The sequence below is a fragment of the Megascapheus bottae genome, chromosome 3 (genome assembly GCF_031878675.1).
Source record: "Megascapheus bottae isolate mThoBot1 chromosome 3, mThoBot2.hap1, whole genome shotgun sequence".
Taxonomy (NCBI): Eukaryota; Metazoa; Chordata; class Mammalia; order Rodentia; family Geomyidae; genus Megascapheus; species Megascapheus bottae.
The window spans coordinates 23144738-23170096 of NC_143511.1; the positions used below are offsets into that span (position 1 = coordinate 23144738).

General features: G+C 41.7%; 1 protein-coding gene across 3 annotated transcripts in view; it reads left to right on the plus strand.

The window, feature by feature from the left end:
- The first annotated feature begins 1130 nt into the window (after positions 1–1130).
- Positions 1131–25359, plus strand: part of Cemip2 (cell migration inducing hyaluronidase 2) — a 73075-nt gene continuing 48846 nt past the window's right edge. Inside the window, exons 1-4 of one of the 3 annotated variants that reach the window (XR_016534898.1) lie at positions 1131–1514; positions 15338–15673; positions 19975–20115; positions 20657–21218. Coding sequence is in view for 2 of the 3 variants with exons in the window: in XM_090329650.1 (XP_090185776.1) it covers positions 15343–15673; positions 19975–20115; positions 20657–21218 (1034 nt within the window). In the remaining variant the exon portion in view is untranslated. The remainder of the gene's footprint in view (positions 1515–15337; positions 15674–19974; positions 20116–20656; positions 21219–25359) is intronic. The other 2 variants (XM_090329650.1, XM_090329649.1) reach the window with 2 other exon arrangements.

The following is a 25359-nucleotide window of genomic DNA, read 5'->3' on the forward strand; positions in this document are numbered from 1 at the left end:
TTAAAGAGAGGATGACGCCTGTCCGGATTTGGCAGTCTGGCTGCTGTCATTCGCGTGGGACCTCGTGGGTCTGATGGACCAAGCCTGGCCGCGCCCCCTCCGCACTGGACAAGGCTCTTTCCCTGTAAGGGGCAGCGGGCTCGGTGGTGGTGGCGGCCGGGCTATTCCACCCCTGGTAAGAGCGCGCTTGGAGAGTTACTTCGGCATTGGCGTGGATCAAGGAGAGCCTCCGCCACGCCCCATCCACCGCCCCCCTGAAAGCGGCAGCCACTCCGGAGTATCTCGGAAGGGGGCGTGGGGGGGGGGACAGAGGTATATTTATTCCTCCGACACCCGGGCTTGCTCCCAGAGGCTCTGTCCTGAGGCTGAGCAGGCTGCTTCTTTGGAGACAGCTGAGAGCCCAGCGTCCCGTGGCTGGCCAGGTGGGGGCAGCCGTGGCGCGGTGACCAGGATCCACTGGAGATGGTGGAGGAAACATTTAATGGGGCGAGGGAGAAGCGAGGCAGTCTCTGCTTAGAAGCGCGAGAAGGAGCATGCAAGGGAAAGAGGGCCAGACGCCATCCATGGAGAGATGGGGACGGGGACTCCGTCGGGGGTGATGGGGGCTGCAGATCAGGTGTAATTGGGGTGAGGGTAGGAGCGGGATGAGGCTCAAGCTGCAGTGATGAAGGCGCAGGTTCAGGCCCTGTGCATGGAGAGAGGTGGGGACGCAGGTGATGGGGGTTCATGCCGGAGCCCAGCCAAGCCAGGTAGGCGCAAATCCCGGACCGGTGGGAGCCCGCAGCTGCAGCCCCGGGTGTGCGGGGCGCGGTTCCTGCTTCCCGGCAGCGCGCGGCGCTGAGTCCCCGCGCGTCGTCTGCGCTCCTCTCCGGAGGCCGCTCGGCGTTGCCACCGCCTCCTCCGCCCCGAAGGCTCCGCCTCTCCCCACGCCTCCCTCGCCGTCGGCCGCGCGCGCCCAATCCGGAGCTCCCGGGCCCAACTGAGCCGGGCCGTGCTGGTCTGGCTAGCGGAGGCTGAGCGCGACCCTGGCGAGTCGCGGCGCCCGCCGACCGGGGAGCTGCGCTGCCCCAGGACGCTCGCTCTTCCCTCCTCCCACCTCGCCCGTGTGGTGTCGGGGACGCTCGGGGGCCGACCCGCGCCTTTGGGCTGGCGATCCTCCTTCCTCTTCCTCCCGGGAGGAGAAGGGACGAAGAAAGCCGAGCGGTGGTACCCGCAGAACGCGCGCCGAGGCCCCCCTCCCGAGCGGCCGGGGCTGGGAAGAGGCGGAGGCGGTGCGGGGCGCGCGGCACTCCCGGGCCGGGGAGAGTTTTCACCTCCGGACAGAGTCAAGCGGCGGCCGGTTGCGTCAAAGCCGAGGCAGCGGCGGCGGCCGGGAGCACCGGGGGCTCCCTTGGCCATGGAGAGGCGATCGGGACCCCGGGACGCCTGGATCTCCACTCAGGTTTTTTGGATCATTGCCTAGGCACCTGAGTTCACCGACGCGTTAAAAAGAAAACAAAACCCGGGAGGGGAAGGTAAGCCCCGCGCCGGCCTCTGCCTACCCCATCCCCCACCGCGGCCCCGGACGCCGGAGACCTGGGTCCCTCGCACCTTGCCTGCTCCCAGAGGCGTGGAACGCGTCCTCTGCTCCCGTCCCGGGCTGCGCCTCCCGCCGTGTCCCCCCCCCCCCCCGATCCTGTCCTCCCCCCTCCCCCCGCCCCACATAACTTCCCGGGTTCGCGTCTCTGCGTTTGGAGTAACCGGATTCCCGCGGGAGTCAAACTCTGGGTTGATTCCTCTCTCTCTCTTCATCGGGGTTACAGGAACAATGGACCTTTGAAAGTCGGTGTGAACAGCCTTAAAACGTGTGTGTGTGTGTGTGTGTGTGTGTGTGATACACCCCATCGGAGGCCCACTAACCGTGAAAGGTTGGGTAGGTGTCGCCTGCGTTTGCGGGGATCTTTGTCTCCTTATTGTCCCTCTGGATGGGTGGGCCCTTCGCCGCCACTCCACTTGGCTTTTTTTTTTGGGGGGGTTTGTTGTTACTTAGGGTCTGCTAAGGCTTTCAGGGTCACCCGGTCGCTTGCTTTTAAATTAGGGAAGTGCTTTAGCACGGGGGGTGGGGCAAGGGTGGCACTTCCAGAGTCCTGGCAAAGAATGTGTGTGTGTGTGGGGGGGGGGGGGGGGGGGTTGTCCCTGTGAGGACCCCTAGAGTGCACTTAAGACTGGTTAACTAGCCTCTCTGCGTGTAAAACCCAGGTCTTGGCTTCCCTAAATGCCCTCTGCTGGGGAGATTGGGGGGGGGGGGTGAAGTTGTGTCACCAGACCTCTCCATGGAGGGGAAATGGCTCACTTGAAGTCTCCTGGCTAAGGTTAGGAAAACAGACTTTGATCTATGTCTCCTTTCATCAGCATGGGGTTAAGGGTAGAGGGCCTAGTAATTTTAGGAGCTCTCATTCGATTCCTGAGCCCCGCACTCATCAACCCTGGTTTACTGACTACTCGAGGATGCACGTGTGGAGGATGTGCACAAGGCTTGAGAGCTCTTGCCAATCAGAAGTGGGAATTTAGAGGTGGGAAGGGGGTGAGGGAGAAGGAAAAGCTTCCTTAGGGAATTTCCTTAGATAGCCAGGCCTACCTGTTAAAAAGCCGCTCAAAACAAACACGGATGAAATAGCCCTAGACTCTGTGGTTGGCCACTAAAGGAACACTTGCTCTTCCCCTCACCTCTCCTCCAGAATTGATCTGGGCTTCGTGTTCTTCATATTTATCACTGAAGGAAGCATGCTCTTTTTTCTTCATGATTGATCTGGAATTCATATTCTAGCGCTGTAACTCATGATCTCTTCAGGGGCTCTTTTGAGAACTGGTTCTCCAGTTATGGAATTTAAGGTAGCACTTTATGATGCTGTCTCCCACCATGGAAATGAACTCTACTCAGTTTCCTGTCTGTCTGTCTGTGTGGGAGGGGCAGGAAGAGATGGAACTGGAAGGCTGGTTTTTGGCTTTTCAGTTCAGCACAACGGATGCTGCTTCATGGGATGAGTTGTGTATGCACAGGTGAGATAGGTAAAATTAGAAACCAATTTTGAGCCTTTACCTGTTCAGCTTTATAAGCCTAAGAATGAAAATTGAAGACTTGCTCCTCTGTAGTGTTGTGTGTGTGTGTGTGTGTACAAATAGAATCTATAAACTTCTGTATGGACCTGTAAACACATGTATAAAGTGCATTCTGAAGTTCCTGTTCTTGGTCAATTGTTTGAGTAAAATTTCCTTCCTAGATCTAGAACATAATTGGTCTAGTCCAACAGGAAACCTGAATGAGGCAACACACAGTCTGCTTGTTCGCAAGCAGCTTTGTGGAAAATGAGAAGGCAAACAACTAGTCCAATGGGCCATTTTTGAAGTTGAACAGGTGCTATTTACTAGGTGTTTGCCTTTGGGCAAGTTTTTGTAAAGAAGGAAGAATCTTGCACTTAAAGAGGAATCTAGGTGGATGTAGCACCTGTAATCTTAGCTACTCAGGAGTCCCAGAGCTGAGGATTCCAGTTCAAAGCCTGCCCAAGCAAAAAGTCTGTGAGACTCTTATCTCAATAAACTATTCAGAAAATTTGGAAGTGGCACTGTGGCTCCAGTGGTAGAGCTCTAGCCTCAAGGCAAAGAAGCTTAAGGATAGTGCCCAGGACCAGTGTGGGGGGGGGGGGGGGTGGAAGGAAGAGGAAAGGGAGCAGGGAAAGAGAGGGGAAAGAAAGAGAGAAGGAGAGAGAACTGAAAATCACTACCAAATTTCATTTGGCATACTGTTGTAAATATCTATGTAATCAAGCTTCCCAAAATATGTATGAGTATTGTAATATCTATGTACTCGTCCCTCATCTAGCCATTCATCTAATACCTATCACCTACTGTGTGCCAGCCGTCTGCAAGAATCTTAGCACACTTGCCTTCTGAAGAGTTCTGTTGGTAGAGAGAGAGAGTGGAATGGAGTAATTGTCCCCTGGGAAGCCATGGGCCATGGTGAATTTCATTTATTAGTCAGGCCAGGAAGATAAGGAAATGCAACATGGAAAGCTCCCGTAAGTGTGATTGGGAAAAACCATGTGCTTATGATTCTTCAAGAAGCCGGAGGAGGAGTGTTACAACAGTTTTTGAAAGAATTTATACTTTATTCTATCAGACAAAATAGTAGGTTCTGAAGACTGGTATTTGAAGTTCCATTTCTTACCTGAAAGGCTGAGGCTGGAGATTTGAAGTGTTAAGGCTAGTCTTTCCTCCTCTTCCTCCTTCCCTGTCCTCCTCCTCCTGAGAGGAGGGGAGGAAAAGGAGGAGGAGGAAGAAAAAAAAAGAGGAGGAAAAAAATGTAAAGAAGAGAAAGGAAGGGAAAAGCTGTATGTTTGCATTTCTGAAGCCATTAAAATTACTCTTACTAGTTTTCTCTACTTGTAAAGCATGTAGTTTTCATCAAGACTGGTAAAGGCTCTTAGTAACTGCAGCTGTTGTCTCAATGAAACTTGAACCTGTAAGCAATGCTTACTTTATTCTCCTCAAGAAATGGACATAAGCTCATTGGACATTTTAATAAATTGCCTTTGATGGAGATCCAAGTGCAGATAATTAAAGCTGCCAAATGAAATGTGACTTTTTTTGGTGGGGGCGGGGGAGGAAGAAAGGGTCGATAGGGATGTAAAATTAGTTTTCCAGACAATGCTACATACATAGGCTGAATAAAAACTTAAATATAACAAGCGAGTTGAGACCTAGGGAGGCTAGCTAATTAGGTAAGGTCATAGTAAATGAATGGCTCAACAAGGACAAAAACGCCTTTGTCTTTATTTCCAGACAACATTTTCTTTTCCCTTGCTGATATAGCCTTACTGATCCAGTGGCTTTCTTAACAATATACTTATTTTAATGTTTTAATGGTCAAACCTTTGCATGTGGGTATAGAGACCCATGATATGCCCATTTAAGGCAGATTCTCATGTCATTTCTTACATGATTCTGTATTGTGTTTACACCATATGATATACAGAGTGGGGTGATATTACTTGTAATAAATTTCTATCAAATAGGAACTCAGTGTAAAAATATTAGCTTCACTTGCATTTTCCATAAATGGGACACATGTAAAATATTGTAGCAGTATACATTTTCCACCTCCGCACCCCCTTCCAAAGAATCAAGTTCCTGGAGGCATTATTCAGACTCCAGTTGTGAATCATAGGATAAAAAGCGTACTAGAAATAGTTTGTGTGCTCTTTTGTTTTTGCCTCTGCTTGCTTTGGGAAGCCTTTAACGTTGGTTGTATGGAACTATATTCAGCAAGTATTTTATTGTATTTCTAGAATGGGTGCTGGGACAGGATAACTATAGCAGAGGGTCTTGATAAAAATGTCCTTTAAAAAAGTAAAAAAGACTTGGAAACCATGACCCCCCAATATGTTAGTACTTTGATGTATGGGGCAAGTCTGTATGATTCTAACCTTGCTACCGCACTGATTTTTGTTTGTTACATGATAACCAGAGGTAAACTTTTTTTTTTTCCTACTTATTGGATCAGGGTAAGTAAAAATTCTGTAGTATTTGGTAAGAATTTGATATTCTGGGGGGAAATGGTATGGAGAGTGTGGCATTTCTAGATATAACATATTAAAAAATGGCTTGAATACCATTGGAAGTGCTTTAGAACCTTGTTGCCTTACATAGTTCCAATAAAGCAGTTCATGTTGAGCCACTGAAACAAATCATGGTCCATATGGATACTGAGTTTGATGCTCTTCTCGGAAAACATACAAATATCCACCACAATGCTGAAACCTCTATCAGATATTTCAAGAGTGAAGCATTGATTTTGTTCTTGTAGTCTGCAAACCTTTGTTGTCATATGATCTCTAATGGTGACTCACTTCCCTCACAGATAATTTCAGATCCTATGAACTTTGAAAATTATGAACATTTTTGGGATTAGCCATTTAGCACAGGAATAAAAAAGCCTCAGTTCTGGTTCAGCAGGGAAGAGACTGTGTGTGTGTGTGTGTGTGTGTGTGTGTGTGTGTAAGTGTGTAAAACAGCATTGTGGGGTTTTGTTGTTGTTGTTGTTCCTTTGTTTATTTTGAGACAGGGTCTTGGTAGTTTCCCTGAGCTAGCTTTGAACTTGTGATCCTCTTGCTTGTGATGCCTGGGACTCTGGCACTCTGGAGTTTTGGTAGAAATATAGGCCATTGCTGAGAAGGGGGATAGGATCTCTTTACTTGGCCTCATTTTCATGTTTCCTTGGCCTACGAGGAGATGTATTGGCTTAGAGTCTGATAGTTTCTGCTGAGCTGGTCGTTGTTGGACAGTGTGTTGTGGTTTTAGTGGTAGCGTTCAGTGGCAGACTTTATTGCAGACTCGTGAATGGAACTTAACAGTGGTTGTTTGAGAGTGTGCATTGGGCTGAGTAAATTTGAGCTTGTAAACTCATAGAGGATGAACAAATTCAGGCCCCTTAGCTCAGACTCTTTGCCCCAGCACACACAATAATAACTCCTTTATGCATGCCACCTCCCTCAGCTTGGAACCTCAGCTCAGAGCTTCATGTCTCTATTGTCTAGCAGAGTCCTTGTCTTAAGAGGTTCTCAAGAGAGACTGCTGACCTAAGAGAACTTCTCTGGTTTTGAAGGATTTTGCTTCCACCAGCTAAAATTGTCTTATAGCTCTAGACATTATAGTTAAAAAAAAAAAGACTACTTTCATGGGTAGATCTTTTGCTTTAATGCTGGATCATTTCATTTTGAGCATCTTATTCATTGAAAATATTTCTTGGTTTGAAAGATTTATTAACATATATTCATCCAGCCAGGAGTCTCAAGCCTGTAATCCTAGCTACTTAGGATGCTGAGGCATAAGGATTAAGGTCCCATACCAGCCAGACCAGACACATTTGAGAGATTCTTATCTCCATTGAACCAGCAAAATCTGGAAGTGGAGCTGTGGCTCCAGTGGTAGAGTGCCAACTTGGAGCCAAAAAGCCAAGCAAAGAGCATGAAGCCCTGAGTTCAGGCCCCAGTACTAGCACGCACCCATGTGTACAATACACACAAACTTGCACGCACACAGTCTATAAAAATATAACATGAAATAAGATATATATTTTTTTTCTGAATGTATTTCTTATTGTCATTGGATTTCAATATTACCAGGTGGGGTTAGTGTGTGCATGTTCTTCATGTCAAATACATCTCTGTTGTGCTAGCATTTCTCTACCCTTCTGTCCACCCACATGGCTTTCTTGTCTTTTTCTTCTTGAGAAGCACTTTCCAGCATTGCCGCGGGCACTCGGAGAAGAATATAGCCCACCAGCAGCTCTGCCCTTTGCTGTAACCCTAATTAAATCAGCCTCCCTCAGGTCAGGCTCTGGCGTTGGTTCTTTCTTTTGAGGATTGGCGCAAGGCTGACTGGATGCCAGCCTGGCCATTGTGTGTCTCTGCACAGCCATCCCTCACTGTCACTGCCTTTCTGTGTCTGGCCAACTGGTTTGGGAACAGAGGCAGAGCAGCAATAGCTAAGGAGTTTGGGGAGAGATTGGGGCGGGGGAAGAGACCAGAGCAGCTTCTTTTCTCCAAGAAGAGAAAGGAAATCTGAGAAATAAAAGAAGGGCAGACTGGAGCAGAGAACTGAGAGGAAAAGTGATGATTGCCTTCCTGGTCTTGTTTTCTAGGTTGTCTTGTTTTCCCACTGTTTGTCTCCTAGTTTTGTCAAAAGACAGCATTACAGAAACTTTGGTTATGGGTCGGTTTAGCTTTTATTTGGCATTCATGAATAGGGACAGGCCCCATTCTACGAAATAGAATGAGAGCTCCAATGGGGAAGAGCAGAATAAGGTTTTGTTAGGTGTGAACAGAGAAATAGAACAGTAAGGAAAAGCTGATCGATCAGTATATGCTAAAGACAGCTTGCTTGTTCCTGAGTTAAAGCAAGGCAAACGACTTTTATTATACTTACTGTCTTGGTTGTAATCTGTTTTCAGGGAGAAAATGGTTTGTTTTGAGAATTATCTTTCAAAGTTTCAGTTGGGTTCTATGGCATTTAACATGAGTGATTCCATTTTGATTTTGTCTGGACATATAAGTGCTTAGTCTAAAACAGTGCCAATAGTAATTGTTTTCAAAGTTTTTCCCCCCTATCTATTCAGAGGCCTATGTATTTTTTTAAATTAAAAAATATTTTTTTGTTGTCGGAGTAATGTATAGAGGGGTTACAGTTAAATTCACTAGGTAGTAGGTGCATTACTTCTCACACATTGATACCCCTTCTCATGTTTTTGCCCCCATTTCTCTATCCCCACCCCTCCCAGTCATCTTGTTTTTCCCCCTTCCCTTTCCTATCTCAAATAAACAAATAAATGGATATACAATATACCAGGTAACAAAATCAGCTACAGTAACAATATGAGATTGACCAAAGGGCAAAAAAAGAGAAAGATGAAATGTAAAACTGAGTTACCAATGTTAAATGATGACTTACCTAACTTTATAGTTAGAAAATTATTGCTTGATACGTCTTTGGCATTAGATATACATAAAGGCTTTGTTTAGAGAAATGTATACATTTTATTTTTTATTTGCATCTATTAATAGTATAAGAGGGTCTTAGTATGAAAATTCCATTGAGGTATGTAGTTACCTTCTCATTGTGTTCCCTGAATCCTCCTCCTCTTTAAACTGCCCTCCCTCCCAGAGTTTAACTAACACATGAACTTTTAGGTAGGACAAGAAATATTGAAACTTTACTTATTCCAATTTAAAAGTTTAATGGCAAAGGACTTTGTGTGTGTGTGTGTGTGTGTGTGTGTGTGTGTGTGTGTGTGTGTACCCAATGTTATAATTTCCCTGTGTTATATTTTGGAGGGGTTTTCCTTTTGAGGGAGATAATGTGAATAATACATGATATCTAGTTTGGGGCGTATCATTCATCACATGTGTCTACATTGCCTAAGTGGAGAAAACAGGTGTAGGAATATAAAATAACTCACATTTTTCAATCCCTTAACTTTCACTTTAGACAGGAGGTTTATAATTAAGGTCCATCTGTGAACATTGCCTTGGGTACAATTGTTAGCTTATAAAAGTGAAATAGCATCTGTATGACTAAACTAATTGCAATGGATGTAAATTGTTTGTTCTTTCACACTAATGCACCAGAGCAGACAATTGCAGGTAATCGTGACTCATATAGATTTTGAAGGGAAAAAGTGAAAAAGAACTTTAAGTGCAGGGTCTTGATGGAGGGTGCTTCATTAAGGTATGTGGATAGGTCCCTGAGTGCTTGCTTACACACAGTCACACAGATTTCTGGTTGAAAATGGGCTCACTTTTTTTTTTTAATAGTCTGTCTTTGCCCAAGTAGCTGTATATATAGACATAGCCCTTCTGCTAAATTCCTTGTTGTGGTTGTTTTAGGAAGATGCATTTTATTCTGTACATATATAACACATTATATTCCTCTAAACTATATAGGTATATGTAAACATCCTAACCATTATTTATTTAAAAACAAATCTGTACAAGTATACAACCTCCATGAGACGGTTAATTACACAATCTCCATGAGATTGTTAATGAAATTTATCAACAGTCATATTCAGTGAAATATTCAATACCTCTCTTCTCCCCAGGACAAAACAAAAATAACCTGGATGTTATTCTTTGTTGTGACTTTCGCCCAAATATATGAAATTGGGAATATGGACTATTAGTTGAACATTCAAAGCAGTTTAGGAGCAACAGATTTTGTTGGTTAGAAATACTAATAATTATGATAAAATATGTAATCTTTTCTGATGGTAGTTCAGTTATACCTTTTTTTTTGGCCATGTTTTACATTTTGTTGTTACTTCTTTAGGGATCCTACTTACTATGTTATAAAATTTCCTAAGATCTTAATAAAAGAAAAAGTTACTTTATGATTATTAGTGTGTGTGTGTGTGTGTGTTTGTACTAAAAGTTTGAACTCATGCATGCTCTTGCTTGACGTTTTTGCTCAAGGCTGGCACTTGAGCCACAGCTCTACTTCTCTCTTCCTACTGGTTAATTGGAGATTAAGAGTCTCTCAGATTTATTTGCCCTTGTTGCCATACAATCATGATCATCAGATCTCAGCCCCTTGAGTAGCTAAGCTTACAAGTGTGAGCCACCCATGTCTGGCTAGGAAAAGTTTGTTGAGCCAGATTTTGGCCAGTTATAACTGAAATTCTTGGGAAGTTAAGACCGTCATTTGTAGAATTGACAGGATATTGTTTTGGAATTTCTGTCCTTGATGAAAAAAGAATAAACTTAATTAGATTTTACTCAATTCTTGGCTGTTCTCTACTACAAGCCTGAATTTTTCCACTGGAAAGGAAAGGGCTCATAAAAAGTATACATGGGATTTGAAAGAACATAAATGAGTGCCAGGAGCATGCTTTGCTAGCATGCAGGAAGCTCTGGGTTCAATTCCTTGGTACCACAAACACAGAAAAGGTGAGAAATGGTGCTGTGGTTCAAGCGGTAGAGTGCTAACCTTGAGAAAGTCCGAGAATAGTGCCCTGGCCTGTCAATATGGAGAAGGCATTCCCTTTTATCACAGAATTGCTTTTGGGCAGTGCTAGGACTTAACGGGAGAGCCTTGTGCTTGTTCAATGCATGAGCTACCACTCAGCCATACCTCCAGCCCTATTTTTGTGCCAGTGGTACTTTTTGAGATAGGGACTTGGATTTGTCTAATCATATTTGTGGACCATAATTAACCCATTTTTAGATTTTAGATTTCTACAGGTTTTAAAGCACAAATACAGATAAAAGTATAATTCCCCCACATTTTGGGTTATTGCCTTCATTTTAGGCACCATTCACAGATTGTAATAACCCTGAAGATATAACAGGAAATATCCATTGCAGGTACTACCTTAAAAAAAAAAAACAACAACAAAAAAACCCAAACCCAAACAGCATGTCATACAAACAAACACATATCACATTAAACTCATTCCTAGTAAAATTACAGTGGTGGCTACTATTTGCATAGAGGGCTTGAAAAGCAAAATAAAGGCCTGGTAAGTCTCCCCTTTGTATATGTCAAACTCAAGCAAACACTATAAGTAAACTACTTTCTGGATTAAGTTGCCCTAGATATTGAGGGAGCCTGAACACCTTTTTTTTTTTTTTAAACAAAACAAACAATATTATATTGGCTAATTTTATTGAGCCTTCCAAGCAAGTGATTTAAAATTGAATTGAGGAGTTGTATTTTTGGAGATGCTATAAATGTTTACTTCTCTCACTGTAGGATCTACCATAATCCTCTAATGATAGCAGAAGCTCACAGTTGCTTGCAGAATGAAGTATCTTTTCTTCCTTTGAGTCATTTAGACCCAGAAGTAGAAATCAATAAAATTTTAAGTAACTGATTCATAATGGTATACTTAATGTAAACCCATCAGTGTAAAATGAAATCTTAATGTATTTATATCTTACATGTTTAATGATTTTAGTGAGTTGGTAATTTTTGCTTTGTTTTAGTCTGACACATGGTTATAGCGGTATGTCATTTTCTGGGGTGTCATTGTTCAACATGCATTGTACTCATAAATGGACATGTTGAATTGAAACTGAAACCCCTTTGTACAACTACTTAAAGATAATTAGAAATTTTTTTCGTAGTACTTGATGGAAAAGACTTGTGTGTATTTTCAGCCAAACAGAGCTATCAGATTCAGAATATGCCTTTTAGTTAGTGGCAGGCACCATCTGAGTTTTCTCATTAAGTTGCCATTTCTGTGACCTGGAGAACACAGATTATTCTCAGAGGATTGCTGACTCTGTTGAACATTGAACCTCTCTACTGCTTTTTTCTTTCTTTCTTCTTTTTTTTTTTTTTCTGGTGAGAACATCTGGTGACATTATCTCCTACTAAAGGGCTCTCTAGCTTGAGCAGTAATAACAGCCTTTCTCACTCTGAAACAATGAGGTATTGGATGATTGCAGCCTGGGACACAAAGGATTCCCACTCTTTTCAGAGTAGATTATGGTAGCAGGGCCCCTCCCCTTCTGAAGAGCCTGGCACTCAGCAATATCTACTTCACTCCTGTCTTTGTTAATGGAGGAACATAAAGGGGATCTTTGTTATACTCTGATTTGTTCCAGCAGGAAGTATCTATTATTTGGCCCTGCTGCTTGGCACAGGCAGTGGTTTCTTCAATAGCACCTGAATGGTGATGCTTTTCCTTTGTTGTAAAGTCTAAACTTCATCCATGTAATTATTTTTGCTCACAAGCCAGACCCTATAAACCACAGATCCACTCTGTTTCTGCAGATCTCCTTGTCAATTTTGCATCACTCCTGATTAGTTTTCCCTTGCCTTCCCATCGATTTCCTGATCCATTGGGTTCTGGGAATGCATATTTTGGGGGCTTCTCTAATGACTGTTTTGTGCTTAATCGGTTTGTTGATCATCTGTATGATAGAGTCTTGTTTACTGTGGGGAAATTATGAGGTATTGAATGAAGTCATATACTCTAGTTTTTAAGGAAGGGACATAAGTGAAAGAAGTTGAGCATCTGAAGCCTTAGAGCACATCTCATTTACATGTGAGCTCTGCCATAACACACTGGGTGTGGCCAGCTAGCCCACCCCCTCCCATTTTCTTCCCCTCCCCCTCTCCCCTTCCCATTCCTTCCCCTTTGCTTTTCTTCTTTTATCTCCCCTCTCACAAATTAACAGTTTCATTCAAAAACATATTCTCATATGTGCTCTGTCTAAAACATCACAAAAGTTGAAAAGAATTTGCTGTGTGGGTGGTGTCAGTTTTTCTTAGCTAAAAAAGAATCCTAGATAAAAAGGAATCCTGTTGAGTGAGTGAGCCTCTGCAGGAAGGATTCCTAAGGAGATTAACGCCCTTGCTGCTTCAGGGCTGTTCTGATCCCACTCTTGTAAAACACATTCTTTGAAGTTACTGCCTCCCTATTGTTTGGAGAGACATAACACTGCAACTATCTTTAGCATTGAGAACCTGGGTTTAAATTCTGGATCGGTGTGGTAATTGTCTGATGTGTGGTACAGTTATTTAAGCTTTCTAGGCCTCAGTCTTCCTCGTGGGCAAAATGGGGTTAATGGTGCCTATTTAAGATTTTGTTGGATTAAAAATGTTAAATTGGGCAATAACATGTAAGCACATTGAAAAGGAGATCACTTGAGGGCTGAGAATGTGGCTTTGTGGTAGAGTGCTTGCCTACCATGCAGGAAGCCCTGGGTTTGATTCCTTAGCACCACATAAACAGAAAAAAAAAAAAATAGGAAATGGAGCTATGGCTCAAGTGATAGAGTGTTTACTTTGAGCAAAAGAAGCTCAGGGACAGTGCCCTAGCCCTGAGTTCAAGCCCCAGGACAAGGAATGTAGCTTAGTGGTAGAGTGTTTGCTAAGCACTTCAATTCCTTGGTACCACATAAATACACAGAAAACAATAAATTTAAAAAAAGTCATTTGGATATTTGTTGTTTTTTCAGCAGCATTTTAGGATCTTAAAAGGTACGATTGACTTGAAACTTTTATACTAAGTGGATTCAGAACCTATAATTAAATGATCACATAAGTAGAAATGTTTAAATTGCTTGGCCATGAGATAAATCTAATGAGATTCAACACTCTAGTGGGAATTTCATCTTGCTGAGAGCTTTTCTAGGTCTCCCTTGTGATTCTCATGTGACACATGGGCTTGTCATCTTGAGATACTCAAAAGTGTGACTATTGTTTCAGGGTCACTGAGGTAGAACCTTCTGTGTACAGATTGGGTACAGAAACCCAGGGACAAAGAGGCCAGGAGTCTACCTTTTAGAGAACTTCTGTGGTGATTCTTAGTTGAACTGATCATCAAGAACATTGGCTCATTATAGCCATTGGAGGAACTGGGCAGTGAATTTGGCCCAGTGGTACAGTGCTTGCCTAACATGCACAAAAACCCCTGTTCAATTCCTTGGTACCACATGCATAGAGAAAGGATAGGGTTCTAGTCTTGAAAAAGCCCAAGGACAGTGCTCAAGTGCTCAGGCCTTGAGTTCAAGCTCCAGGACTCTCAATATATATATTACTGCTTAAATCTCAGGTTTCTCTCCATTATTTATTAATTTTGGGGCATGCTCTGCTCTGGTAGCAGAGTGTCCACCTAGCATACACAAAGCCGTGGATTTGAGTCCTCGGCACCATATACACAGAAAAAGCTAGAAGTGGTGGTGCTGTGGCTCAAATGGCAGAACACTAGCCTTGAGCAAAAAGTGTTCAAGGACAGTGCCCAGGCCCTGAGTTCAAGTCCCAGGTCTGGCAAAAAAAAAAAAGGCAGTCAACGTAGTGCATAGTAGTTAATTTTATCAAGGGTGTAAGTGGTGGACCTGATATTTCCTTCCTGTTTTTTTGGTTGTGGGACCTGGGTGCTGTCCCTGAGCTTTTGTGCTCAAGGTTAGCATTCTACCGCTTTAGGCTACAGCTCGACTTCTGGTTTTCTGGTGGTTAATTGGAGATAAGTATCTCATGGACTTTCCTTCCCCAAACTTTGATCTTCAGATCTCAGCCTCCAGAGTAGCTAGGATTACAGGCCATAAGTACCTGTCAAGACTAGGCATTTTTAAAAAGCCATTAAAATGGCTACTAGAATGGGGTATAGATTCTGTTTGGATGATGAAAAAGTCCTGGGAAAAGATAATTCTGACAGTTGAGCAACTGTGAGAATGTACTTTATACCACTGTATTAATTAAATGTTGAACTTTTATGCTTTGTCTGTCTTACCATGTTATTGGGTTGGTGATTCCTGATGTCCCAGGGAGTAGATAGGAGGCCTCTGTGTGGCACTTGGGTACTGAATTTGAAATATCGTCCAAAAAAAGAATTTGAAGACACACTAAAGTTAGAGAAACCAATACAATTTTATCAGTAAAGCAAAGGAAAGAGAGTATACAGTCTAGACCTGGGTAGGAGCACATCTGTTCACAAGTGAAATGAGCACTAAAAAATATCGACAAATAATATACTGAAAGATGTAGATTAGGGTTTAGCTTTTCTTTTGTTCTGACACCTGGTACATTTTCAACTACCAAAAAAAAAAAAAAAAGCTTTAATCTGGGAGATAGTGGTGGCTCACACCTTTAATCCTGGTTGTTTAGAAGGCTGAGATCTGAAGATTGTTTGCCTTTTACTCCATTTGACCAGCAAAAAGCTGGAAGTGGAGGTGTACCTCAAATGATGAGTTCAAGCCCCTGTAACTGCACCAACTAGCCAACCAAATTGCTTTAAAGTCAGTACAATTTACATATTCCAAACCTTATTCACCTTCTTGTATTTTTTCCTTTGTAGTGATCATGTATGCCACTGGTTCCAGGGGACACTCCCCTGCTTTCCTGCAACCTCAGAATGGAAGCAGTCATCGCTCCCCTGGTTATGTTCCAGGGAAGGTGGTTCCCCTGCGCCCCCCTCCTCCTCCAAAGAGCCAAGCTTCAGCCAAATTTACCTCCATTAGACAAGAAGCCCGGGCAAGCTTTGCATTCCTACCGGAAGAGCAGCAGACTCAGAGGGAGAGCCGAAAGCGCAAGAGACACAAGAATACCTTCATTTGCTTTGCTATAACTAGTTTTTCCTTTTTTGTTGCACTTGCAGTGATTTTAGGAATATCCTCAAAATATGCTCCAGATGGTAAGTGTGTGTGTGTGTACATATATACAACATAGATTCCAAATGAGGAGAAAAGGATAGAATAACTTAAAAACAATTTGTATTAATTATACTTTGATAATAAAAGGTATAATTTCTTAGGGATGAGGATAGAGGTGTAAGAACCCCACTGGAAGTGATCAGATCAAAGCCTTGCATTGTCTTTCTGTTCTTCTCATTCTTTCCTTGTGCTGCTGGGTTCGTGGAACATCTCCTTTGAAAGTCCTTAGTAAATGAGGACAACACAGTTTCATTAGTTAAGATAGCTATGATTATTTGGACTTTTTCATATTAAATAAAGGTAGTAATATGCTAGATTTGAATTTTAAAGAATATGTCACTAACTGAAAATAATAATACTGGTGTTTTCTTGTAAATAATAGGCTCAATAGACAATTCCAAAAGAGGGGCTTTGAGTATGCTTGTGTTAGAATGTAATGTTCTCAAAGGAAAACTGCCACTGGATGTGTAGATTCTGGTACATTTGTCTCAAAAGCATCCTATGTCATATATAAATAGTGGGTAGGGAGGTTCCAATTTCTTAAATAGACTCTGCTTTTCATGGTAATGTATTTACTTAGAATGTACTTAAAGACGTTTATTGCCAGGAAGTTTTAACATAATACCATGAAAGAATCCCATGTATCTGTCTAAAAATCAGAGGGCTCAAGTTCATGATTGAGAGAATCATACTACCACAGTCATATTTTGCTTCTGTATTTGTCATCATCTTCTTCTCCTCCTCTTACCTTTTCTCCCTGTCCTTTTTGTCCACATTCTCTTTTCCCACTGACTCTTCTTCCTTTGTAAAAATTACTATTAGTTTTTTTTTTTTTTAAATAAACCTACCATAGATTTGGCTGGGAATTTGTCCTAGTGGTAGCGTGCTTGCCTAGCATGCACGAAGACCCGGGTTCGATTCCTCAGTACCACATACATAGAAAAAAGCCGAAAATGGTGCTGAGGCTCAAGTGGTAGACCTCTAGCCTTGAGAAAGTCCAAGGACAGTGATCAGGCCCTGAGCTTAAGCTCAGGACTGGCAAAAACAATAACAACAACAACAAAAACAAAAAAAAAAACCCTACCATAGATTTATTTTTTTGTTATCATAGAAGCCTTTTTACATGGATATAACAGGGGAGAGGCATTTACCATTTACAATACTTTACCTTTGGTGCTTTAATTCATAAATTTTAAGGTTGGCAAGTATACTACAGATACTTCTAAGAGAATAGACCAGAAATAAGAGATGTTCTCATCAAGATGGTTTTTGATCAAGCCATTACATTGAATTTTGAATTCATAATGTTGATTTCCATTGCATGTAGTAATGATTTCCTCTGTCCTTTTCCCCAGTGAAACAACCAGCCTTCTGTTGCTTCCTCATTCCTCCCCAGTATTTTGCAATAAGAGAATGCTAGATTAGTAGAGATCATAGTTGAGATCGGTGGCTTTCCATTGCATTTTCCTGTTTCATCTAAGACATTGAATTGCTGATGGGGCACCATGAATCCGCATTTTTCAAGTTTACATTTTGGCAAAATAAATGCCAAATTTATATTATCAATAGAAATATGTGGTGTGCTGAACTGTTTCAGAGTTGGCCTCATTGTGGTTTTTGTAGTTCAGATGCACTCCTTGCTTTAAAACTGGATAACTGGGGGGCTGGGAGGTTGGCCTAGTGGTAGAGTGCTTGCCTAGCATGCATGAAGACCCAGGTTCGATTCTTCGGTACCACACACATAGAAAAATGCCGGTAGTGGTGCTAAGGCTCAAGTGGTAGAGCTCTAGCCTTGAGAAAGTCCAAGGACAGTGCTCTGGCCCTGAGCTCAAGCCCAGGACTGGCAAACAAATTTATAAATAAAATGGGTAACTGGGATGGTGAGGCTAGCTGAAGTATTTTTCTGTCTCTCTGCACACCACATACCATTCATTCATTATGTCTTGCTATACAAGGCAGAGTGAAATTTTTGGCAAGGGTTCTAACAAAGTCTTCACTGGGAAATAGTTATAAACAATTAAGAGGAATTATGAAACTACTGCAGTTGGCTCCAGACCTCAAAATCCAAATATCCTTCTCTGTCACTGAGCATAATACTTGTGACATGGGCATTCATTCTCTTCTTGTATAACACCATGCAGGATTCCAGCTGGATTTTTTTTTTTTTTTTTTTTTTTTGGTTGACCATGGAGCTTGAACTTTGGGCCTGGACACTGTTCCTTAGCTCTTCAGCTCAAGGCTTTTACTTGAGCCACAGCATTTTCAAGTGGTTAATTGGAGATAAAAGTTTCATGGACTTTAGTGCCTGAGCTGGTTTTGAACCTCAATCCTCAGATCTTAGCCTCCTGAATAGCTAGGATTATAGGCATGAGCTACCACACCAGGCTCTAGTTGGATGTTTTATGGGAATAGAGAGACTGACAAAAGAAGTTAAAAAACAATGCTAGGCAAGTGTTCTACTACTGAGCCCCAGTGATTTTTTTTTTAGTATAATAGAGTGATCATGGATTTATCTGAAGAATTAAATATTGATTATGATACCTTGCTGAGAAAAAATTCTATGAAATAATTGCTAAGGACTTAATAGTGAGACTAATTTGAATTGTGTACTTCTCGTCATGTCTAAGTGAAATCATCAGCATAGGCGTCATCAGTGCTTAGAAATAAGGAACTTTTGTGTTGGGATTTTATAAGAACAAAATGAAGAAGTGGAAGTTTTTTCTTCTGTGTATTTTTGTGCTACATCTAGTCTATACTTTTGCTCATACTCTTTTTCCCATGTGTATCTTCTACTTTAAAAGACTTTGTTTTGTTTCTCAATGATACCAGTTCTTTCCCAGAACTGGTTTAACTTATAGTATAGGTGACTTGTTCTTCTAACTTGAGTGAACAAATTAATTTGGGTAGAAGGGAATGCTTGTATTTCTTGTATTGTTTTCTCTTTTTGTTTTTCTTACTTAAACTTTATCCTTCCCTTGTTTCAGTCTAGTGTCACCTATTCCGTGCAGCCGTCCCATCATTAGTCTGAGGTTGTTTGTAATTACTACATTGTTTAACATTCACTTTTCTTATACAGGATGGAAATAGTTGGTCAGTAATCAAAATTAAAAGTGTTCTCCCCATCCTTCTGTCTAATTATGGCAACAACTAAGGGTCTCATGCATAAATCTCTATGATTTAATTATCACCTGTTCAAGAGGCAAATTCTAGTTCCAGCAATAGAACATTGCAAGTAGGAGTCCCATTTCTTAAAGATGGGGTTTTCATATCAGCTTGCTTAGTAATCTTGGGTTTGGCTTCTCTATAATTTCCTCATTACTGAAAATGAGAAGTCACGATTTTAACCTCTTGCCTCTAGCAGTTTTGTTGGGAAAGTGAACATAAGTGCAAAGTGGTATGGTTCTTGTTATGTTGTGATTCTTGTGCACATAAATTTATGACAGCTAATACACATTTTAGTTAGCACATTTACTTATTTACCTCAATTTTGGCAGTACTAAGGAATCAACCCAAGCCCTTAGGCATTCCTCTACCACTGACCTTCAAACTTAGAGCCCTATATTTTCTTTTCTAAAATAACTTCCTAATAAGCCAGGTGCTGGTGGCTCATGCCTCCTAGCTACTTAGGAGGTTGAAATCTGAAGATCGTGGTTCAAAGCTAGCCTGAGCACAAAAGTTTGCAATACTCTTTTATCTCCAGTTAACCACCAGAAAACTGAAAGTGGCACTGTGGCTCAAGGTATAGAACAATAGTCTTGAGCTGAAGAGCTCAAGGACAGGGCCCAAGCCAAGAGCTCAAGCCCCATGACCCACCAAAAAAATAAAGGGGCCAGGAGTTTGGCCTAGTGGTGTAGAGTGCTTGCCTAGCATGCATGAAGACCCAGGTTCAATTCCTCAGTACCATATACATAGAAAAGGCTGGAAATGGTGCCATGGCTCAAGTGGTAAAGTGTTAGCCTTGAGAAAGCCCAAGAACAGTACTCAGGCTCTGAGTTTAAAGCCCCACTACTGGCAAATAAAATTAAGCAAAAATAAAATTAAAAACTTCCTAGTGTGAGTCCAAAAATAAGCCATGATTTTGCATTTTATTGTTGGTGAATTTTCAGAGTAAATGGTTCCGGGGAATTCCTTGTGAAGAATCTGAATTATAGTCAAACAGCTGAGTTTTACAGTAACACTTAAAAAATGTTAACTTTGGGAAGGAGTGAAATTTTATCTTAGTGGCAGGGAGAGGAGATATGTCTGTATTTAATAATGATAGTACTTGGATTTGTTTTTATAGAGAATTGCCCAGATCAAAATCCCCATCTCAGGAACTGGGATCCTGGACAAGATCCTGCAAAACAAGTTGTTATCAAGGAGGGAGATAAGTTTCGTCTGACCTCAGATGCTACAGTGAATTCTATAGTCATTCAGGATGGAGGTGGGTTATGGTCTCTACCTATGGAAAGGGCAGAGCTGCTCTGCACAGTGAGGGATTTTGGATATTTCTCATGTTGAAAACTGTTCTTAGACTGAATTCCTTTTAGGATATACAGTCAAACCATAGCAATGTGTTTACTTCCTTTGTTTGACCCATAAAATTCAAGAGCTGGGAGGGCCTTAGCAATCACTTACAGACAAGGAAATAAGGGAGGTGCATTATAGCTGAATCTTTGTTAAAACATGGATTAGTATGTGCAGACTTGACTCTGAAGCCATTTTTCTCAAAAGAATTGACCTCTACAGTGAATGGATTAGAATTCACTCCTGGACATTTTCAGTATGTTCATATATAAACTCTTCATTTCTTTTGCATTTACCTTGTTTTGAAAACAAATTTACTTTCCTAAACACACCCTTAGTAAACATTTCCCAACTTAATTGTGGAAGTGTATTTTTTTTTTCCTTCAAGTAAAATGTATTTTTCTGTTGCTTAGAGTGATGCTTTCTGGGTTGGCTTACATAAGTTCTTTTCTTTGCAGGACTGCTTGTATTTGGGGATGATAAAGATGGATCCAGAAATGTTACTTTGAGGACTCGTTACATCCTGATCCAGGATGGTGGAGCGCTTCATATTGGAGCAGAAAAATGCCGCTATAAATCTCAAGCAACAATTACCTTGTATGGAAAGTCAGATGAAGGGGAAAGTATGCCAACGTTTGGCAAAAAATTTATTGGTGTGGAAGCTGGTGGGACACTGGAGTTGCACGGGGCCCGGAAGATATCATGGACATTACTGGCAAGGACTCTGCATGCCTCAGGCCTAGCCTTTGGGTCCTACACTTTTGAAAAGGACTTTTCCCGGGGCCTCAATGTGAGGGTCATTGATCAAGATACGGCCAAAATTTTGGAAAGTGTGAGGTTTGATACCCATGAATACCACAACGAGAGCAGACGGCTTCAGGAATTCCTGAGGGTCCAGGATCCAGGTCGGATCGTTGCTATAGCTGTAGGAGATTCAGCAGTCAAGAGCCTCTTACAAGGAACTATCCAGATGATCCAGGACCGGTTGGGAAGTACGCTGATCCAAGGACTTGGCTATAGGTAGGGGTATCTTGTCCTTTTTCCTCCCAGCTCTGTTAGGGGTGTGAATTAGTGTAAGAGGAGAGGAGCCTGCACAGCCTGGCTGCTTCAGTTTTGGGGAAGGCTGTTCCCATTGGTGGGTCTGCTTGCCCCTGGTAATCAAATATGCTATACAAAAGCTCTTGTCAAGGCTTTGGTTAGGAAGCTTTCAGGCTTGGGGAAAAGAACATCAGTAGGCTGAAAACAGGTCAGTGAAAGACCTTGCTGTTTTTGTCGAAACTCTGGGCTCATTGAACTTGGCCTAATGGAGGACACCTAGGAGGGAAAAGGTTAAGGCACAATTTGTTGCAAAGGCCCTAAATCCATGGTAAAAATCAAAAAGGGCTCAGAATTTGTTCTTTCTTCTTTTGGTATCCTTTGCCAGCTAATTTGAAGCTATATGTTTGATTGGGTCAATTCTATAGAGTTGTAGCATATAAAAGCAAGCAAAAACTTGGCATGCTTGGTAAATTCATCCAGATAGTAGAATGTAGTTTCACTATTTGTAGTTTTAATGCTATCTTACTGAGAAACCATGATTTCCTGAAGGCTGGGGAAGTAGCTTGCTTAACAATTAATAGGAAAAAAAATCCATTTTAAAACACAAGTTTTAATTTTGCTGAATGTTCTTAAATGGGAACTGTCTGCAGTGAGAAAAAGTAAGAGGACCTCAAAACCCACATACTGACATATCTCTAGTTAGGTTTTCCTTTGATAGCTATCATATAGAATACTATGCAAAAATTCTAGGGAAAAAACTTAATGAAGGAAAAGAGTCTATAATAGTTAGGAATTGCTTTTTGTTTACCTTCTATTTAGAAGATGCCAAGTGTTTGATATCTATTGGTATTTAGATGGAAGGGTACTATTGTCCCAGGAGTGGGTAAAAGACCTACCTGTACCATACAATGAGACGTTGAGTGAAACGGAAGGAGGTAATGGAAATAAAAGTAAAAACTTGAGGCCTAGAGGAACTTACAAAAGTGTGCTGTGTACACAGTATAGAAGGAGGGCTGTTTAGATCTAGGGCATATCATGAAAAAACCCCTTAGGGTATATATGTATATATATATATATACACATATACATATATGTATAAATATATGATCTGGAGAATAGTGATTCAAAGTCAGTCCATGTAGAAAGAGTCACAAGACTCCATCTGTAAAATAACCAGTGTCCACTAGACTGGAAGCATGGCTCAAGTGGTAGAGAAAGCACATTAAGTGAATATGAGGGCCTGGATTCAAACTCCAGTACGGAAAAAAGAAAAGAAAAACTTCTGTTAATTTTCCATTATCCTCTTCTCGATATTTTCTAGACCTAATAATAGAAGCTTGGTCTTTTTAAAGTTAAATATCTTTTGTCTTAGTCTATTTTCTCAAAGCTAATACTTGGAGACAGGTTATTAGCTACCTCAGAATGCCATGAGACAATCTATTTGTGAGGAGTAAAGATTTATTTTGATTTATGGTCTCAGTTCGTGCTGGCTTTGTTGCTTTGGGCCTGTCACAAGACAGAACTTTATAATGGAGAGTATGTGGTTGAGCAAAACTGCTTTGCTCATGGTGGCTGGGATAAAAGATGGGGAAAGGGGAGATGAAAGGATGGGGGATGGTGGGCCCTTCAAAATCACAGCTTCCATGACCTAAAAGGCCCCACTTCACTAAGTTTCAAATACCTCTCAGTAGTGCCTTAAGATGTGAACCAAGGTCCAGACACTGTCATAATTAAGTACTACAACTTCTGTTTCTGCATTGTAATGGTTAGGTACTACAACTTATGTTTTTCACCATTGTTTCTAGCTGTGACTATGTTGATGGGTTACAGTGTGTACAAATTGGTTTTGGAATTCTCTTAAAAATAGTGCTGTGATCCTAGCTACTTGGGAGGCTGAGATCTGAGGATGAAGGTTTGAAGCTAGTCCAAGCAGGAGTCTATGAGCCTCGTCCCCTCCCATTAACTACCAAAGAGCCAGAAGTGAAAGTGTAGCTTAAATGCTAGAGTGCTAGCCTTGGGCGAAAAACCATAGGGACAGCATCCAGGCCCTGAGTTCACATGAGTACACACACACACATACACACATACACACACACACACACACACACACACACACAGTGCTGATTTGATAGAAAAATTAGAATTGTGCTCTTTCACCCATGGTCCAATGCATTGACATTATCTGCAGGGTACATAAACACTTATTTCTTTGAAGATAATGTTCCAGTGCACGGAAATTTTTTCTCTCATGGAGGAGGAAGTAGGAGTGTTTTGGAGATAATGTCATAGAATGGAACATTGTTTAGCGGCCTATGCATTTCTGGTTAATAAAGGAAAGCCTTTGACATTCTTCCTCTCTTTCCTTCTCAGATAGAAGACAATAACTTTAGACTATTTGCTCTATTCTTTCTGCAGCATCATGGAATATAAATAGCCCTCTGAAGCAAATTGTCAGCTAAAGAATAGTTAATCCACACAGGGCAGCTGCAGAATTTATAAGGGTGTAGGCATGCTTCAGTTAACTTTTATCTGAATATCCAGCCATCTGTTTGACATAGATTATATGTGGCTTTTTGTTTCTGAAGAAGGAAGTTCACGTTTTTTCTTTTCATGTCCTGAACCTGGGGAGCAAATTTTCCCTTAATACCTTTTTTTTTTCTTTGCCTTTTTTTTTTCAAGCCATAAGCTTGAGCAAGTTTTTCTGATAGTTAAGATTAGAGAACCAAAATGGCATTTACAGACACTTTGCTTTCAATAGATAAGAACACATACAATTGAAAATCTGTTGGAAAGAGTGATTGAACGGCTTTCAGAAGGTGAAGAAACTCAGGTTTGAGTTGTCAACCATGTGTGCACATCTAAGTCTTTATTCAAATGACTAAGACCTTCATGGTTAGAGTCCCGGGTGATGGAAGCTCAGTGAATGTTGGTAATTACTACTTTTTAGTTCCAGTCATTAATTTTGGGGTTCTCCGAATGTGCTCGTATAACTGCAGCATTTGGGAGTTTGGTGAAATGCAGTTTCGCTGGTTTTGCTCTGATCCTTACCCGTGAGGCCTAGCCATTTGATCTAACATGGTCCCTAGGTGATTCAGATACTGGCTAAAAGGTTTTAGACCACTGTTCAAAGCCAGCCTGGGCGCAAAAGGACCTGAGACTCTTTATCTCCAATTAACCTCTAGAAAACGGGAAGTGGGGCTTGGCTCAAGGATAGGGCAGTAGCCTTGAGCTGAAGAGCCCAGGGACAGTGTCCAGGACCAGGGGCAGGGTGGTAGCCTTGAGATGAACAGCTCAGGGACAGTGCCCAGGCTGAGTTCAAGCCCCATGATCCACCCCCCCCCAAAAAAAAAATGCTAACCAAGAGCCAGGAGTTTGGCCTAGTGGTAGAGTGCTTGCCTAGCGTGCAAGAAGACCTGGGTTCAATTCTTTGGTACCATATACATAGAAAAGCCAGAAGTGGTGCTATGGCTTAAGTGGTAGAGCATTAGGCTTGAGGAAAGCCCAAGGACAGTGGTCAGTCCCTGAGTTCAGTCCCCAGGACTGGCAAAAAAAAAAAGCCAACCAAATAAAAAGCCTACATTAACATAAATTCAACAGAAAGCCAGGTGACATATACCTGTAATCCCCACATGGAGAGGCAGGAGGATTGAGTTGAGTCCACCCTGAGATGTGTAGGAAGATCTTGTCTCAAACTTTCAAAAACAAGTAAATAAAAAGATAGAGAAAGTAGGTGATTATTACTTACAAAAGAAAATCAATAAGTGAGTGAGTGAGGTGGATGTATATCAGTGAAGAAAGTCCATGAGCAGTTGAAATCATAATCATTGGATGTTTGACCTGTTCATCAAGGTAGACGGGCAAATTTTAAAAACCATATGCATTTGCTTCTGTGATACTGACTTCAAAGTTTATAGTTGCAACATCATGGTGAAAGAGACTTAGGGAATCTGCAACAATAAATTATAAAAGGAAACAACAATCTGCAAGCCAGGTGTTAGTGGCTCATGCCTGTAACCCTAGCTATTCAGGAAGCTGAGATCTAAGGATTGTTGTTATAAGCTAGCACAGGCAGAAGAGTCCATGAGACTCTTCTCTCTAATTAACCACCAAAAATATCAGAAAT